The sequence below is a fragment of the Sorex araneus genome, chromosome 1 (genome assembly GCF_027595985.1).
Source record: "Sorex araneus isolate mSorAra2 chromosome 1, mSorAra2.pri, whole genome shotgun sequence".
In the NCBI taxonomy this organism is placed as follows: domain Eukaryota; kingdom Metazoa; phylum Chordata; class Mammalia; order Eulipotyphla; family Soricidae; genus Sorex; species Sorex araneus.
The window spans coordinates 308,744,414-308,761,699 of NC_073302.1; the positions used below are offsets into that span (position 1 = coordinate 308,744,414).

General features: G+C 41.0%; 1 protein-coding gene across 1 annotated transcript in view; it reads left to right on the forward strand.

The window, feature by feature from the left end:
* The first annotated feature begins 487 nt into the window (after positions 1–487).
* The window catches only part of GPM6A (glycoprotein M6A), a 283,312-nt gene continuing 266,513 nt past the window's right edge, over positions 488–17,286 (forward strand). Inside the window, exon 1 of the mRNA XM_055121162.1 lies at positions 488–726. Coding sequence (XP_054977137.1) covers positions 723–726 — 4 coding nt within the window. The 5' untranslated portion in view covers positions 488–722. The remainder of the gene's footprint in view (positions 727–17,286) is intronic.

Consider the following 17,286-nt stretch of genomic DNA (forward strand, 5'->3'; position numbering starts at 1 on the left):
AATAACTTATTCCGCCAGAATCCTGAAAGAACTAGGTCAATAACCGGTGGACTTACACTGTTATTATTATTATTATTTTACGTTGAAGGAAACTTAGAGTCTATCAGTTTTAGATGATTCACTTTGCAGCTTAGGAAACTGACTTCACAGACATGAGAGGGGCAGCTGGGATCTGAACCGATTCCTCTCAACGTGCAACACAGTTTCGGATCTCTGCAGCATCATTTATTCCCCAAGTGCCTTTTGCATATTATGATGTATTGGGGGGTGGGGTGGGTGGGGAGTACGGGGATGGGTTTGAGCGGTGAATAGGGTTGAGAACAACTCAACACAGCAAGAAAGAAGAGGGGGTGATGCCAACGTTCCTCTGATCTTTACTAATGAGAAAATTAGAGGGTAGTGAGGCTTGGGAGAATTGGAATTATCCTCCAACCCCACGAGTCGGGGTTCGAGTCTTTTCCTGGCCTCCACCTTAAGGATCCTCGGGCGTGCGGGGAGCGCGCGGGGAAAGCGTTCGAGGCGCGCGGGGCGGGCGAGCGGGGAGGGCGGTCCCGGCCCAGTCCGGGCCGGAGGCAGGTGGCAGGGGGAGGCGTCTGCGGAGATCCCGAGCCGGCACCCCTGCACCGCCGGGAGGGCCGAGGCTGTCACTGGCTGCAGAGCCGCGGCGACCACTTGAGCCTGGTCAGCGCCTTGAGGACGCGGAGCAGTGGGACCCTCACGCCATGGGTGAGTGTGTGCGGGCGGGCGCGAGGGGCGCCGCTCCGCGGGGAATAGGGGGTCCCCGCCGATTCTGGGGCGCGTGTGGCCGACACTAAGTGAACGGCGTTCGGGCCTCCGAAGGCGTCCCCCTGCCCCCCAAAGGCGCGTCCGCTCCCCCCACCGTGGCGGGTCTCAGGACGGTCGCGGGACAGTCGCCGGGGGTGGGGGGGGGGAAGGTGGCACCTGCACCCGGCCCGGGCGCCCCGCTCTTTGCAGTGGAACGAAGACCTTATGGGGGAGGGGCCGGCGTGGGGGTGGGGTGGAGGGCTCGGGGACCCTTGTCTGGGTGGGGGCGAGGGCACGCCGAGCCCGGGACGCTGTTGGAGCTCTTTAGAGCAACGGGGCAACGGCTGTGTGTGTGTGTGTGTGTGTGTGTGTGTGTGTGTGTGTGTGTGTGTGTGTGTGTGTGTAAGGGAGACGCCTTGGGGGGAAAATAAGGGGGTCGCTACCCTGGAGATCGCCGTCTCCACGCGGCCCCCGCGTTTCACCGTGCCCTTGGGGGAGCAAGTTGAAAACTGCAAACTTGGTGGGAACAAAGCAAACTTGCAAGGGGCACAGGTTGCAGTCCCGGAAAAGAACCCGGGCGGGGAGATCGGGGATGTGTGTGTGTGTGTGTGTGTGTGTGTGTGTGTGTGTGTGTGTGTGTGTGTGTGTGTGTGTGTGTGGCGTTGGTTGAAGCCCGGGGCGCAAGAGAGAAGGAAAGCAATGAGGACACTCGCTAATCGCCAGCCCGGGCAACCCCGTCGGGTGGGGGCCGGGAGGGCGACGGTCCGCGTGGGGCGCGGGCGCGTCCAAACGCGCTGCAGTTCCTCGGAGCGCCGGGTTTCTGGAGCGAGCAAGTTTGGGTTAGCGGAGTTCGGCGGCTGCAGCTGGGAGTCGGCCCCGGAATGCGGAGGGAGGTGCGGGTGGGAGAAACGGGTGTGCAAGAGCCCCGGGAGCTCCGAGACCCTGGACTGTGTGTGTGTGTGTGGGTGGGTGGGTGGGGGGTGCCCGAAGTTTGGAGGAGAGCAGTGGGAGCGCCGGGGAGGTCGGGCTGAAGCTGAAGGCGGCTCTGCAGGGCCCGGGGCTCTCTGCCCCCGACCCCCGGCGGCCGGTCCCGGCTCCGATGCAGTCTGCGTCCAGCTCCAGGCCGGGAACGCGCGCCTCCCCCGCAGCTGCCCAGCCCTTTGTTGTCGGGTTTCTTGCTGAGGACCCGAGGCCTCGGGGATGGCGGTGCTCGCGTTGCCGGTCCTAAGTTCCCACAGGCTCCGCGCTCAGGAACGAGCGGACTGCTAATCGGTGCAGTTATAGACCCCCGGCCAACTTGGAAGGGAGCAAAAGGGTGCAAAGCAGAGGACGCTTTGGCCTGTGAATGGTAACGGAGATCTGGACATTCAGAGTCTCTTCTTGCCTGGAAGTGCGTTAGAAAAGGCCCCCTCTGGGGAGTAGGGGAGACGTGTTGTGAATGATCTCCAGGGTGAACTGTCTTTAAACGGTTTTTGGGAACACAAGGGATACTAAGTTAAAATACGAAGGATGGGGCACTTTCCACAGTGGGGCGCAGTATTCTTCAGGCGTATTTGTTTGCTTATGCTTTTTGTTGTACTTGAAATTGGCTGTCAACTCCTTTAGTGACACTTGGGCCTATATGCTCGCCTGAGAAAAACTCACGGAGGGGGCAACAACGCTAGCACATAGAAAGCCAAAATTAATCATTTAAAGCCATCTGTTCATTTACTCCATTAAAAGTTGCTCTTTAGATCTAGCTGAGTTACAGGCCTCTATGAAGTTGGTGACGAATCCAGCATAAAATCTCTAGCCAGACTGAGATTATTTTCTTAAAACCTCACATTTGTCTAGACTGTCAAGTCTACTCCTGAGAATTCTGAGGTTAATTTTCCCTAACTTTCATTCAGTACAATAATAAAAAGAACCTATTGCTTGGAGGCCTTTGGGGAAACTACCTGTTCCTCAAGACGCAAGAAGCTGTTATTATGGAGATGACTGACCTTTGGGATAGGGTTAACACCTCTCTCACTCATCAGAAACCTAAACCTGGGTTCTAATTCTTAAAAGTTTCTTTCCAAGCTGTAATCAGACAGAGAGCCAACACCTGTCTTTTGACAGGAATAGATTCCTATTCTAATTAAGGCCACCAAAATTGTTGTGTGTGTGTATGAAATTATAGGAAAGGGTACATGAAGGGTGTAAGAACTCAGAAGACAGGGAAGTAAAGAATAAACTATGTGGGCATGAACAATGAGCCCCTGAAGTCTAGGATTCACGTCAATGATTTGACAGTTCAGAAACAGGCAAGTCTGGGTCATTTTCCAGGCCAGATCACAGTCACAAACATACCTCCATAAAGTCAACACAATGGAGATCTTATCAAACATCCTTGAAGATCATGATACTTTAAACATGAAAATTAACCGCAAACAGAAATGGGGGAAATACTCAAGCGCTTGGAAAAAATAAATTGGAAACAAGTAAAAGGATTCTCAGGACTAAAGAGCTAGAACAGTTGGTAGGGTGCTCGCCTTTCATGTGACTGACACAGGTTGCATTCGTGGCACTCTGTATGGTCTTCAAAGCCCACCAGGAGTGATTTCTGAGCACAGAAATAGGAGTAAGCCCTTAGCACCAATAGGTGTGGCCTAAAAATGAAAAGAAAAATAAAAAGAAAAACTTCTCGAATTAAAGAGAGAGAGAGAGAGAGAGAGAGAGAGAGAGAGAGAGAGAGAGAGAGAGAGAGAGAGATGTTAGGAAACAAAATGTCTTGGAAAAAAAGGATTGAAAAGAAAGTGTTGGAGCACCAAATAGTCAGTGGGGACAGAACTAGAGTTAGTCTTGAAAACTGAGCTTACCTGGGAGAATGGGTGGGTGGGTGGGGGGTGCTTGGGACACTGGTGGGAGGGGCCAGACAGTTAGGAGGAGTTGCTGTGGTGTTGGAATGATGCATGATGCTATCATTAACAGTTTTATAAATCATGGTGCCTCCATAAAAATGGGAGAAAACAATAAAACAAGAAAAAGAAAATAAGAGTAGGAAAAGCTGTGGCAGAAATAGAACACATGGAAGAAGGAAGGACCAAAGCAAACATCCTTGGTCAGTGAGGGTCCTCTTTCCATCTTCCTTTTGACTTGTAATAAACTCAGAATGTCCCTACTTAAAGTTTCTTTTATTTCGAGGAGTTGGGGGTGGGGGTGTCTGTGTGAGTTCTGCATGAGTTCAAATTAAGAGGACAAGAGGAAAAAAAAAATTGTAAGAATGCCCAACTGGGTCAGCAAGCTGAATCTATCTTTACCTGGCTTTGTGACACCTTATACTTATCGGTTAAGGAAGGATAGTGTGTTGGGGTGAATATAGAAAGCAATTCTTGTTTGCCTCGGAAAAAGAAATTCATATTCCAGCCTAATAGAAGAATGAGAGTAACTGGTTAATAAAATATTCTGAATTGTTTATAACTATCATATCTATAATGCACAGGGCTAATTCTAAAAAAATAAGTTATTTGCAAAGTTAGCAAATGAGATTCTGGCATCTTTTGCTTCCTCCCTTCTTTTCTCTCCTCAGTGATACCTTAATCTTGTCAAAGTTTTCAACTAAGATTTTCTCTTCTCCAAAATGTTATTCTCCAGAAAGGGTGTGTTGGAGTATTTCATGCTAAAACCTGCAATACTCGCTTTGTTCAGTCTATATGCAATTTAGTGCAATTCAAGGTTAACTTTTACCTGCACTCCTTTTAATTATTAAAGCCCAGGTTCCCATAGTCATAGCCAGGAATGTTTATAAATTTTTTCCTTAAACGCATAACTTAACTCTTGTTTCTCTTCACTGTGTATCGTTATATACACTTACTCTGAGATTGTTCATCTGACTTCAAAAAAGTGGTGTTGAATATAATTTTATTCTGTAAACATGTTGTGGAAAATTTCATAGAGGGTGTGGAATTTAACTTGATTTGGCGGGATGTGGCATGGAGGATTTGGGAAGTGAGGAAGGAGGTGTTCTAGACAGAATAATAGGGCCCTTTTCAAAGCAGGAAGGATGCAAATTTGGGGGAGCAATAAAACAGGATGGGACTTGATTTTGGAAAGACTTTAAAAGCAATACAGGAATTCAAAATGTACACAACAAGCAATAGAGCTTCATGGAAAGTATTTGATCAGGGAAAATTTGTAATGAAATTAGAGGATAAGGAAGAAAATTGGGAAATGTTATTTAAGACAAAGAATAAATTGAAAAAGATAGGCCTAATTGTCATAGTAATCTTGTGAATATCTGAACAGTCTAGACCAGTGATAGTGGAATAGAGATGAATACAAATGAATAGGAAAAATGACAATGTGATGGAAGATAATGAATAATCTTTAAAATAAGTTAATTAGGCAAAAACAGGGAGAACAAATAAGACATTCTCCAGGAACTTGAAATCTTGAACATGGGAAAATAGTGGTTCACTTGAAAGAATTGTTCAAGATTAAACCAGATGTCTTATTTTTTAGATGTTCTGGATAAAAGATTAAATAAATTTTGAAATGTTAATTAAGAGTTAATGCCTAAATATCTAGATGCAAATGTTTAGTAGGTCATAAAAACACACTTTAATTTGATTAGTGTACAAGAAGAAAATTAAAGGAGTTAAAAGTTACCAACCTGGGGCTGGAGTGATAGCACAGTGGTTAGGGCGTTTGCCTTGCATGCGGCCAACCCAGGTTCAAATCCCAGCATCCCATATGGTCCCCTGAGCACCGCCAGGGGTAATTCCTGAGTGCATGAGCCAGGAACGACCCCTGTGCATTGCCGGGTGTGACCCAAAAAGCAAAAAAAAAAAAAAGTTACCAACCTTTAGTGAAAGGGAAATTTTTATGATGAACTATCTCCTTGAAGATGAAAATTGAGGGATTGAAAGACAGAATTAATACTACCAAAATGTATAATGAATGCTCTGAAAATTAAAAGAATTAAATGAAATATTTTTAATATTTAGTGTTAGAACTGGACTGGAGTGATAGCATAGCGGGTAGTGCACTTGCCTTGCAGGCAGCTGACCCAGGTTCGATTTCTCCATCCCTATCGGAGATCCCAGCAAGCTACTGAGAGTATCCCGCCTGCACGACAGAGCCTGTCAAGTTATTTGTGGTGTATTCGATATCCCCAAAACAATAACAACTAGTCTCACAATGGAAATGTTACTGGTGCCCGCTCAAGCAAATCGATGAACAATAGGATGACAGTGCTACAGTGTTAGAACTAGGAAGACAAATAATTTAGTAAAAGAAGAAAATCAGTTGGAAAGATTTGTCATTTATTTTCTATAAGCATGGACTTGGTTAAAGAAAATCAAATGGCAACATTTGCCATTCAGTTGTGAAAATGGACTTAAAAGAATAAAACGTGAGATATTGGGGGCCGACAAAGATAGTACAAAGGTTGAGGGCTTGTCTTGAATGCAGCTGGTCCTGGTTTGATCTTCAATACCACATATGATTCCTTGAGCATCACCAAGAGTAAGCCCTGAGCATAGAGCTAAGAATAAGTCGTGAACACAACCAGGTCAGGTGTGGCCTCAAAAGAACAAAAATTTAAAAAAAATTATAAATGGCATATTATTATGAATTTACAGAAAACATGTGAACCCAAAGTCTATGAGAAGCAGATGGAACCAACTTTGAAGTAGGGTAAATAATGATAATACTTTATACTTTGGGTTAGTGATACAATTGCTTCTAATTCCTATTCTTTTCTTGTTTCATAAAATGATTGGGAAAGAGCCTATAATATTATATAGCTCATATTTTGGTTTAGCAACAAATAGAGGAAAAGTATAAGGAATATAAGGCTGAACTATTTCTATTAAGACCATTTTAATGGTGCTATTTTACTAGGTGAAAGGATTTAAAGGCTGGTTAATCTCTAATAATTTTTTTAAAAATATAAAAATTTGATATATTATAACCAATGTGAGAAAGATAAACTAGTCTCTAGTTCAAAAAACTATCCTTGGGGCTGGAACAATAGCACAGCGGGTATGGCATTTGCCTTGCACACGGCCGACCCGGGTTTGATTCCCAGCATCCCATATGGTCCCCTGAGCAATGCCAGGGTGATTCCTGAGTGCAGAGACAGGAGTAACCCCTGTGCATCACTGGGTGTGACCCAAAAAGCAAAAACAAAAACAAAAAAAACTATCCTCAAAGCTAATGAAAACAATTTATTATTACTTCATGGTTCTATGGGCTGACTGGTAAAGCCTTTTAAAGTCTTGTGCCTTTTGTAGGCCTGAATTGACTTGAAATTCCACATTTAAAGATTCAGTTGGCTGATTCTCTTACAGCTCATGACACAGAGCCAGCAATTATCAATGGCTATTGACTGGGAGTTAACGGGCTTCTCTCTAAGAGAATCTTCACCAAAATGTTGCCTGGGTTCCAAGAGAGAGCATCCTCAAGATAAGAGTTACAAAAAACCCAAGCTAGTGCTGCAAGGATCCTTATAACCTGACATCAAAAGTCCCAAAGCATTCTATTGGTCACACAAAAGTCATTAAGAACCTTTTGAATTAAGGTTCTTAATGACTATACTGCATTCTATTGGTCACACAAAAGTCATTAAGAACCTTTTGAATTAAGAGGAGGAGGGCTGAGTCACCTTGACATGCAGCAGAATCTCTTTAGAAAAATAGTTGTATTTCACACTATAGGAATGGTCAGATTTGCCACAGGAAATCTGATATACATCTTCTCAAATATACATGATACAGAATTGCATCTTTAACTGGAAATATGAATAAATCCTTAATCATACTAAAATTAACATTAAAAATTAAAAACATTTGAGTATAGAAATTCAAGACCTGGTAGAAATATGTTAATTGGATGTTGGGATAAACTTTATTCAAGATCCTTTTAAATAAAACCATCTAAGGTTATTTAAATTCATATCTGAAGTTGCTAGGGCTATTTTAAATGTCTGATTCTTTTAAGTAGAGTTGAATTTCTGTCATAAACGAAGATCTAGGTCGTTTAGCATAAATACTTTATTCAATATCCTCTTGTCACAATAAGCTAAATACTTTGTGGACAGCTGCTTAGAAACTTGCTTTATTTTTTCAGAAAATGTTTGTTGTATAAAATGCATAATTTGAATTGGTAGAATGTCAAATAGAAATAAGTATTGGCTTAAAACTATACTTATTGTTTTGGATCATATGTTTCTAAATGGAACGAAGATTCAGTTTAACAAAACCTTCATGCAAATTTGATTTTATTATTTTTAACTGGAAAAAGGTCAGAGTTGCCATTTATGATTACAAAAATACATCATATCCTAGAAAATAGAAAAATTGGGGGAAATAAGATGGGTTTAAACTCAAGGACTGAAATAGTTTTAACCTAGAAAATTTGAAGCATTAAAAAAGAATTAATTTTTACACTATTTCTACTTTGATTTGAGGTCATTCTATTTTCAACTGTTTGATAAATATGTGGAAATGAGAACTGAGGATAATAATGTAAACACATACGAATTATGCACACACTCGGGGCGGGAGAGGTAGTACATTACATAGTGCATTTGTCTTGTACGGGGCCGACCTGGATTCAGTCCCTAGTATTCCATATGGCTTTGAGAGCCCAGCCTGGAGTCATTCCTGAGAGTAGAGCCAGAAGTGACCCTGGAGCACCACCAGGTGTGACCCCAAAACAAAAACAAAGCAACAAAACCACGAAAAAATATATACACACACTCATGTACACAAACAAAACCATATTGCAATCAGTGTATCAATGTATCACTGTCATCCTGTTGTTCATCAATTTGCTCGAGCTGGCACCAGTAATGTCTTCATTTGTCCCTCTCTCATGCTAGTGTAGCCCAATGGAGTCTGCTCACTCCAGAATACGAGTCGCACATTGTTGTTGCTGTTTTGGGCTATCAAATCCGTCATGGGTAGCTTGCCAGGCTCTGCTATGTGGGAAAAAAGTAACAATAAAAATTAAAAAAAATAAAGAGGTCATACAGCCACAAATGGGGCCACACACTCCTGGAAAAAATTGTGTTGCTCTCTTCTGGGAGCTTTTTTATAGTCTCTGGATCCTGGCCATTGATAAGATTACATGGTGGTGGGGTATGTGTGTGGGGGGTTGTGGGTGTGACTGCCAAGCTACTGGAAAACTGGGGATCTGGGTGGAGGAGGCCCAGTCCTGATCAAGCTGGCTTGGAGATCTCAGGCATGGGTCCTGCATACTTGAGTTCCTCTATTGGTTCCTTCAGAGTGAGGCTTGTCCGAGCATGTGGAGGGTGGCCTTGAGCATGGCTGTGGCTGGGTTCTGGAGGTTTTTGGCTGCCTGGGCTTTGCTTGGGGCCGGGAGAGAAACTCAACCCATCACCTCTGAACATTGCAATAATAATAATAATAATAAAAGGTTATCTACATAACTGGTATAACTGGATTGATAAATAAGGAGCCCAGAAGGTAGTTAAAATAAATTCTTTCTTTGTTCAGGCAACCTGTCAAAATTTGCTGATTACCTTTTTGCAATGATAAGGAATACCTAAAGCATATAAAGAACAAAGTATCTTCTAATATTTTTTACCACATAAAGATAGAGTTCACCTTTAGCTAGGTTGTAAATCAGCTGAGGGAGTGACCTTGAAATGCAGATTTTTTTCCTATATTTTAGAAATAGTTACTAATACAAAAAGGGACATGATGAAACTCTGAGTTACCTTAAACAGAATGATGAGGGAAGACTCCTTTATATAGCTGAGAGATGGTTCTTATTTTTGTTTTTAGGCAACAGATGGCAGTGGCAGCGCTCAGGGGTTACTCTTAGCTCTGTGCTCAGAGATCAGTCCTGCCAGTGCTTGGGGGAACATATAAGTGCCACAGGTTGGCTGAGTGCAAGGCAAGCACCTAATCCCTGTACTATCTCTTTGGTCTCAGGAATGGTCACTAAAACTAACTTGCTGAGGTCAGGGCTATTGTACAGTTCACTTGCATGCCCTGGGTTCAATCCCCAGCATTCCATATGGTCCCCCCAAGTTGGCCAGGAGTGATCCCCAAACAAAACCAAAACCAAACCAAAGAAATTGACCTGCTGGTTATTTCTATTTTCCATTTTATTTAGGATTTCCTGTCTATTATCTAATCATTAAAAACTGAATTGCTGACTACTTTGTGGTTCTAATGTAAGATTAGAATGCAAGAGTCAACACTCTTCCTTTATGTAGACTCTTACGACTTATACTTGTATCTACTTATATTTTAAGAAGAGAGAAAGTTGGAGACATCTCCTACTATTTCTAGAAAACTTATTCTAGAACCTCTAATTTTGCTGTCTAATTAGAATAACTCAGCGGATATGCTCAATACCAATTTCTGGGCCTCACTGCCAAAATGCAGATTTGGGTTTAGGAACAGGAGAGACAAATTTTACATACAATCTCATTGCTCAGTTTTGAGACAGCAGTCTGCTGGGTCAAGCTCTGAGCAATAGCTGTTTCAGAATGCCTTTCCTTCGTTTAGCTGAGCTACCCATTACAAACTGTTAGTTATTCTTTTACTTGAATCGCTAATACAGTACCTTTAATTTCTAATCTGGCTCCCAAGTCTAAAAATTTTTCCTGAGGGCTACATTTTGAGAGAATTGTTGCATTTTTGCTTCTTTTCAACATGAAATCTTTTATCTATATATTTACGTTCTCCCTTACTGATCATTTCTTAATGAAGGATGTTTTCCAGAGTAGACTGAAACCCATTCCTTGAAAATTAATAATATTCAACTAAGTGAAAAAAGTTACTCATACTATAGTGTAGAACTAGAGTCCTAATTAAACCTCCAGATTTACTGACAGTTAATTTATTGCAAAGGGGCTGTGTGTGTACATATAGGTGGAGCAAAGAAAATCTCCACAAAACAAATGGTGTTGAGGAAAACCAGACAGCCATGTGTAAAAAAAAAAAAAAAAAAACATTAGAATTTTACCTCACACTATTCAGAGATCTAAACTCAAAATGGATGAAATACCTTGATATTAAATCAGAACCTACATAATACATTGAAGAAAACATCATAAGAACTCTCCAGGAAATTGATTACAAAGATGTCTTCAATGAGATGACCGCAGAGGCAAAGACCACAAAACCAGATATAAACGCTTGGGATTGCATCAAAGTAAAAAGCAAAGGAAACTCAAACTGCAGTGCAAAGATACTTTATTATTGAATGGGAGAAAATATTTGCATATGATACCTTAGATAAAGGGCTAAAATATAAGATTTATACTCACAATATCCAAGAGTTAATGTCTAAGATTTACACTCACAATACCCAACAACAAAAAAATTTAATGACTCAATTCAAAGATGTGGAGAATTGAACAATTTTTCCAAGGAAGACATATGATACCAATAGGCACACAAAAAAGTGCTCATTGTCACTCATGATTATGGCAATGCAAATCAAAACAGCATTGAGATATCATCTCTCATCAATAGTAATTGCATGTATCAAAAGTCTGGAAACAGACGGTGTTGGCAGAGTATCATTTCTGCTCCAAAAGAACATCCATGTTAATTGGAGACCCCACAGTTGTACAGAAAGAACTCTTTGAACATTTTACATTTAGATAATAGCAATCTTTTGGGAGTTGTGATTGAAGTGTTTAAGTTACACCTGGTAGCGGTCAGGTGAACAAAGACGGTGCTGGGAATTGAACTAAAGTGACATCATATAAGGCAAATTCACTTCCTATACCAACCTTTAGGTCAATAATGAAGAATGTGGTTAAATAAAGATCTACTAACATTTCTGGTCAAGAATGCAAGAGATCAGAGAAAGCTCTTGCCCTACAGGGAAGTTTTTTGAGTGAGGGAGCTCAAAGGAAACTGGGCAGACTGTCCGGCTGTAGCTGGTCCTACGGGTATAGCCCACGAAGAACCAATAAGAGCTTTGTCCTCTGGGTCTGAGAAATAGTGTAGCAGAGGAAGCACTTGCTTTGCACAAGGTCTACATGGGTTCAGTCCCGAACACTGCACCGTCCCCACCCCATCAGGAGAGATCCCTGAGCACAGATGCAGGAGTAAGCCCTGAGCACTGCCAGGTATTGGCGCCTCAAAAGAAAAAAAAAGTTTTTTTTTTTTTAAGTGGATAGGGCTGGAGCGATAGCACAGCGGGTAGGGTGTTTGCCTTGCACGCGGCCGACCGGGGTTCAACTCCCAGCATCCCATACGGTCCCCCCCACCCCCTTCGCCCTGTCCAGTACCGCGAGGAGACATTCCTGAGAGCACCCATGGACCCTGAAATGCAATATAGGATCACATCGTACTAGAAAATTTTCTCTTTCATATTCAGACAACGGTCTTTTTTGGGGGTCGAGGGAGGCAGGTGTTGAAACCTTCCTGACTCTGTGCTAAGGGATCTCTCCTGGTGGCGGGTGGGGGGAAAGTGTAGTGCTTGCGATTGAACTCATGTGGACCTTGTGCGAGGCAAGATCACCCCTCGAGGTGCTCAGGAGACCATATGTAGTATAGGAGTTAAGCTGGGGTTACCCCCCATGACAAACTTTAACAGGCAGCGTCACCCCTGTTTCTTAACATCTTCAATTTCACATTTTTTTTTTTAATCTTTCAGGGTCCCTAGTCCTGGTACTCTCTTCCACCTTCTTTCCTTTTTTGCTATCACTATTTTTTCCTTTTCTTGTTTCTCCTGGATTTTTAAGAGTTCAAAATAACGGCTGTTCGTAGAAGGCTATTATCTTTGAACTGCAAGACTCATTCTAGCTCATCTTTTATGTAATGATCTTCTCAGATCGGTAAACAAATGATCCAAAACAAATTAATTAAGGTAAGAACACTAGATAATTAAAATAAGACATTCTGGTTAGGTGATTTTCAAAAGTTAATTGATGTTTGTTATTTTGTCTTTTAGTTTTTCCACCAAAGCTTTCTTCAATTGCTATGTGTTGAATGTGAAAGCGACTTTGTAGGTACAAATATGTTTAGGGATCACCTCCTCCACTAATGTTGCCTGCTTTGTAGTCCTAGTAGCTTAATTTTAACCCGATCTTCCAAAACTATAGGACTGAGATTCAAGAAGCTGTATGTTCTCTTCAAATTGAGCCTTTTTTTTTAAGGGATTTTTTTTGTTTGTTTAGGGGCTGGAGCAATAGCACAGCGGGTAGGGCATTTGCTTTGCACGCGGCTGACCCGGGTTCGATTCCCAGCATCCCATATGGTCCCTCGAGCACTGCCAGGAGTAATTCCTGAGTGCATGAGCCAGGAGTAACCCCTGTGCATCGCCGGGTGTAACTCAAAAAGCAAAAAAAAAAAAAGAAAACAAAACAAAAAACAATTTTTTTGTTTACTTTTGTTGTTGTTTTGGTTCCTGACTTTCTTCTGTTCCAGTGGCTGTATTTTTTCCTTTGGCTATTCAGTGTGATTAAAAAACACCAAAAACCAAACAACAAAACGTTGAGCCTTTTTTTCACTGACCACAATTCTGGGTAATGAGCATCACAGAACATTGGATATAGTCTTTGGCTGTTAGAGTCTTGGCTGGTTTTGCTACCCTGTACTGTCCTGAACGTTTGAGAAATCTGCCTTTGTTGGTTGTTGTTTTCCTATTCATTCCTGTTAGGCCTTGCCAAACTCTTTGTCTTGCGTCTTTAGAACCATGACAACTTCTAGGTCAGATTTTAGTTTTGATCATTGCATCTTTAGAAGGAAAGCTAAGAACTAAAATAGTCATTTCCTTCTCTGTGATTGCAGTGGCTGCTGATTAGCTGCCTGCTAGCTGTTGAAGCCCTAGCAACAAGTCTTACTTACTATCTTTTAGGCATCTCAATTAAGTTTCTTTGGTCTTTGAATATATAACCACAAAATAAGTTTGGAAAGGAATACGTTCTTTTATTGGAGAACCATCTCATAGGGTTTATTAAGCATTCTTCTCTAACATTCATTTTGAGCTAAGCTAGGAATTATTTGCACTCTTTTTTACTTTCAGTTTTTATAATCAGGCTTTCTTTGGATTTAATCTTTTAATTTAAAAATGATTAACTGTCAGGTTGTTTGGTGCTATTGCTTAGGTTACTAAGCTAAACATATTCAGTAATAACAAGGAATAATAAGGAGAAGTGCATGAAGTTGCTATAATGGTAGCAAATATTTAGTTTTCCAACAATGATTGAGAATTTTTTTTATAGTTAACCCTATTGTCTTGAGATAAGCAATAGTAACTTTTTAAAAGGTAGGCTTAGGAAGTTATTCATATTATTTTATTTTTTGGGGGGACCTGGCAGTGCTCAGGGCTTACTCCTGGATCTGCACTCCGGGATCATTTCTGGTGAGCTCAGGGGACCATGTGGGGTGACAGGGATCGAACCTGGGTTGACAGTGTGCAAGCTAAGGGCCCTACCTGCTGCACTATCATTCCTATCCCCATATTATTATTTTTTTATTTAAAAAATTTAATCTTTGGGAAAATGACATAGCTTTAACATTCACTAATTTGATTTTACATATATTTTTGTTATGAGAAAGGTATAATATATACTTCTAATATCGCTCCATCTCCTATAATTATGCATTTTTTAAAGAATAAGTTGACTGGAGTTAGGACTTATGGATATAAAGTACTACTAGGAATAAGGTAGAATAAAAATCAAATACTGCTCAAAAGCGTTAAGAGGAAGTAGAAAACATCTCAAGTGATAAGTAAGTGACTACCACGTCCAGTGCTCTGGATTGGATTCCCAGCTCTTCATGCTCTTTGCTTGCTGCCTCCTATACCCTAGTTTGGCAGGGATTGGTCCCTAGAAAAATGTTTTAAATTATATATATATATATTTATTTTGGGGGGGAGTGTTAGTTTTTGCAACATACTCGTGATACTCAAGGCTGCCTCCATAATCAGGGGTTACTCCCAGTGGGCACAAGCAATCATATGTGGTGCTGGAGATAAAACCTAAGCCAGATACATGCAAGGCAAATGCCCTATCTGCTCTGCCATCTCTCTGGCTCTAGAAGGATTTTTTAAAAGGTGTTTAGAGAAGGTACTAAATATCAGACACTGTGAAATCTCCCTGCATAATTCATTCAGCAGCTCTCAAACTTGTTATTTGTTCATAAACCCTAGTGTTGATGTTACCAGTGTAAAAATGATACCTGATATAGTGAGAAAGTGATAGGAGTAATCGAGTATAGGAGCTGCAGTCATGTTAAGTTTGTATGAAACAATTGTGAAGAAGAGACTACTTAAAATTCTTCCTTATAAGATTTCTTAAAATCCTTTCTCCAGGAACTTAAGGTTCCCGAAGAAGGAGGTCTGGGGCTAAGCACTAAAGTTGAAAATGGTGCTCCTGATGCATTGGTTAGGGACAAGGCATTTCTTTTGGAGGAGTAGTATGAGTAAAAGTGAGTGAAGAGTAGGTGATCTATGGATTATAAGTTGCTCAGTTGATATAGTGGAAAGATGTGGGTGTCTGTATCCACCAGATGGTCAACAAGAAACACTTTAGTGAGTTTTGGATGGACATAAATATAGTTGGACTTTAGTAGAGAAAGAATGGAGAACTACATTTCAACGTCATTTAGGGGGCTAAGATTCCTAGAGTTGCATTTTATTTAGTTCATTGGGCAACATCATGGGTAAACTATGAATGAAGATTCTAAACAGTAAGAAAGAGAGAAGGCTGGAGGACATGCTTTGGATGCAGAAATGCTGCTTTGCATTCTGGTGATTGGCACTGGGGCCAGGAGGAGTCCTGTAGCACTGCAGCACACACCAGGAAGAGTGCCCAGGTATTTACTAGAATAACCCTGTTGGTAGAAATGGAGCTCACACATGTGGAAGATCTAATATACCTATTAGATCTTTCTGCCTGTTGCAGAGAGCAAGCTAAATTGATTTTCAAGGTGAGGGGTTTCAATCCTACTGCCATCAAATTCATAAAGGTTTTCATCAATTTGGACTCTTACTGGGAGACTTCAAATCTTTTTTTTTATCCCTGACAACTTCTGTAAAATTATGATGGCTTTAATAATTTTAAGGTTTTATTAAATGGAAAATGATATATAAACCCATCTCACGCAGTGCCTTAGTCATGCTCAAAATTAGCTATTGTAAATTTAATTAGTGGGTAAAAATACACTGCTAATCAGAGTTGAGACAAAAGGCTAAATCAGATAACAGACAATCAATATAATGAGCTGCTTAGCAGTGGTGATAAAACTCAAAACTCACAGAGCACGAAACAGATGGCTCTGCTGCATTGCTACTACTACTACTAGTAGTTGTCACCGTTATTTATGTTTTAATCCACATAATGTAAATAAAAGGAAGCTATGTTGCATATCAGTTGTCAAAGATAAAGAAACTTAGTTTTTCTCACGGTTTTTTACATATAGACTGGTAATTAAAAAAAATGCTCTTTCGGTCACATTTGACTGTGCTCAGGCTTACTCCTGGCTCTTCACTCAATGATTACTCCTGGTGGGGTTCTTATTCTGGGGACCACAGGCAATAGATGCTGGGATTGAACCCAGGTCTGTGTGCAGGACAAGTGGCCTCCCTGTTCTACTCTCTCCAGACTGATAAATTCTTTTTCTTCTCCCTGTATTTATACATGAATTTTTGGCATGGGGCCAGGTCTATGTGGCAATTTTCAAACTCAGGAACTCCACAAATGAAGGTTTAACAGGATTGAACTGATATTTACTTTTGGTTATGGTTTAGGATCAGTTTTCTGAACTTTAGAATAGAACAGTTGACTCAGCTGATATTATTTCACTTATGTCCTAGCATCTGGAAAAGTTTTGTTTATATAACTTTTAGCTAGTGTTGTGATGAAATATTCAGCAGTATAGATTGGTGTCTGCCTGAACAAAAACACATTGATCATGAAATTGAAATAGAAGTGAGGTAACCTATGGTACGAAACCATAAACCTCATGAAACTATTGTCCGTTTTTGCATTATTGTGGAAGTTGTTTCCTGGGAGAAACTAATTTAATTTCAAACATTTTTTTCTTTAGAGATTGACAATAAATGACAAATTTATGGGATAAGTTATTAAATAATTATTGGTTTTGTTTGTCTTAAAGATGCCAAAGTTTTAACGTATATTTTTGCCATGAATATATATTTTATTGGATCAGAACTACGACTTTTGACCAAATATGATGGCCTCTCATTATCTGTATTGCAAGCCATAATGCCCATAAGTTGAAAGATAGTAACAGGAAAACTGCCACAGAGGCAGGGGGAAGGGTGGGACAAATGAATAAAGGCAGGAGGGATACTGGGGACATTGGTGGTGGAAAATGCACAGTGGTGAAGGGATGGGTGTTTGATCATTGTATGACTGAAACTCAAACATGAAAGCTTCGTAACTGTATTTCACGGTGATTAGATAAAAAAAACTACACCATTTTCATAATTCAGTGTAAAATGGTTAACAGTGATTCTCAATCCTTAATGTACCTTAGAATCAATTACAAAGCTTTTAAAAACTAGTGATATATAATCCATTCATAGAGACAA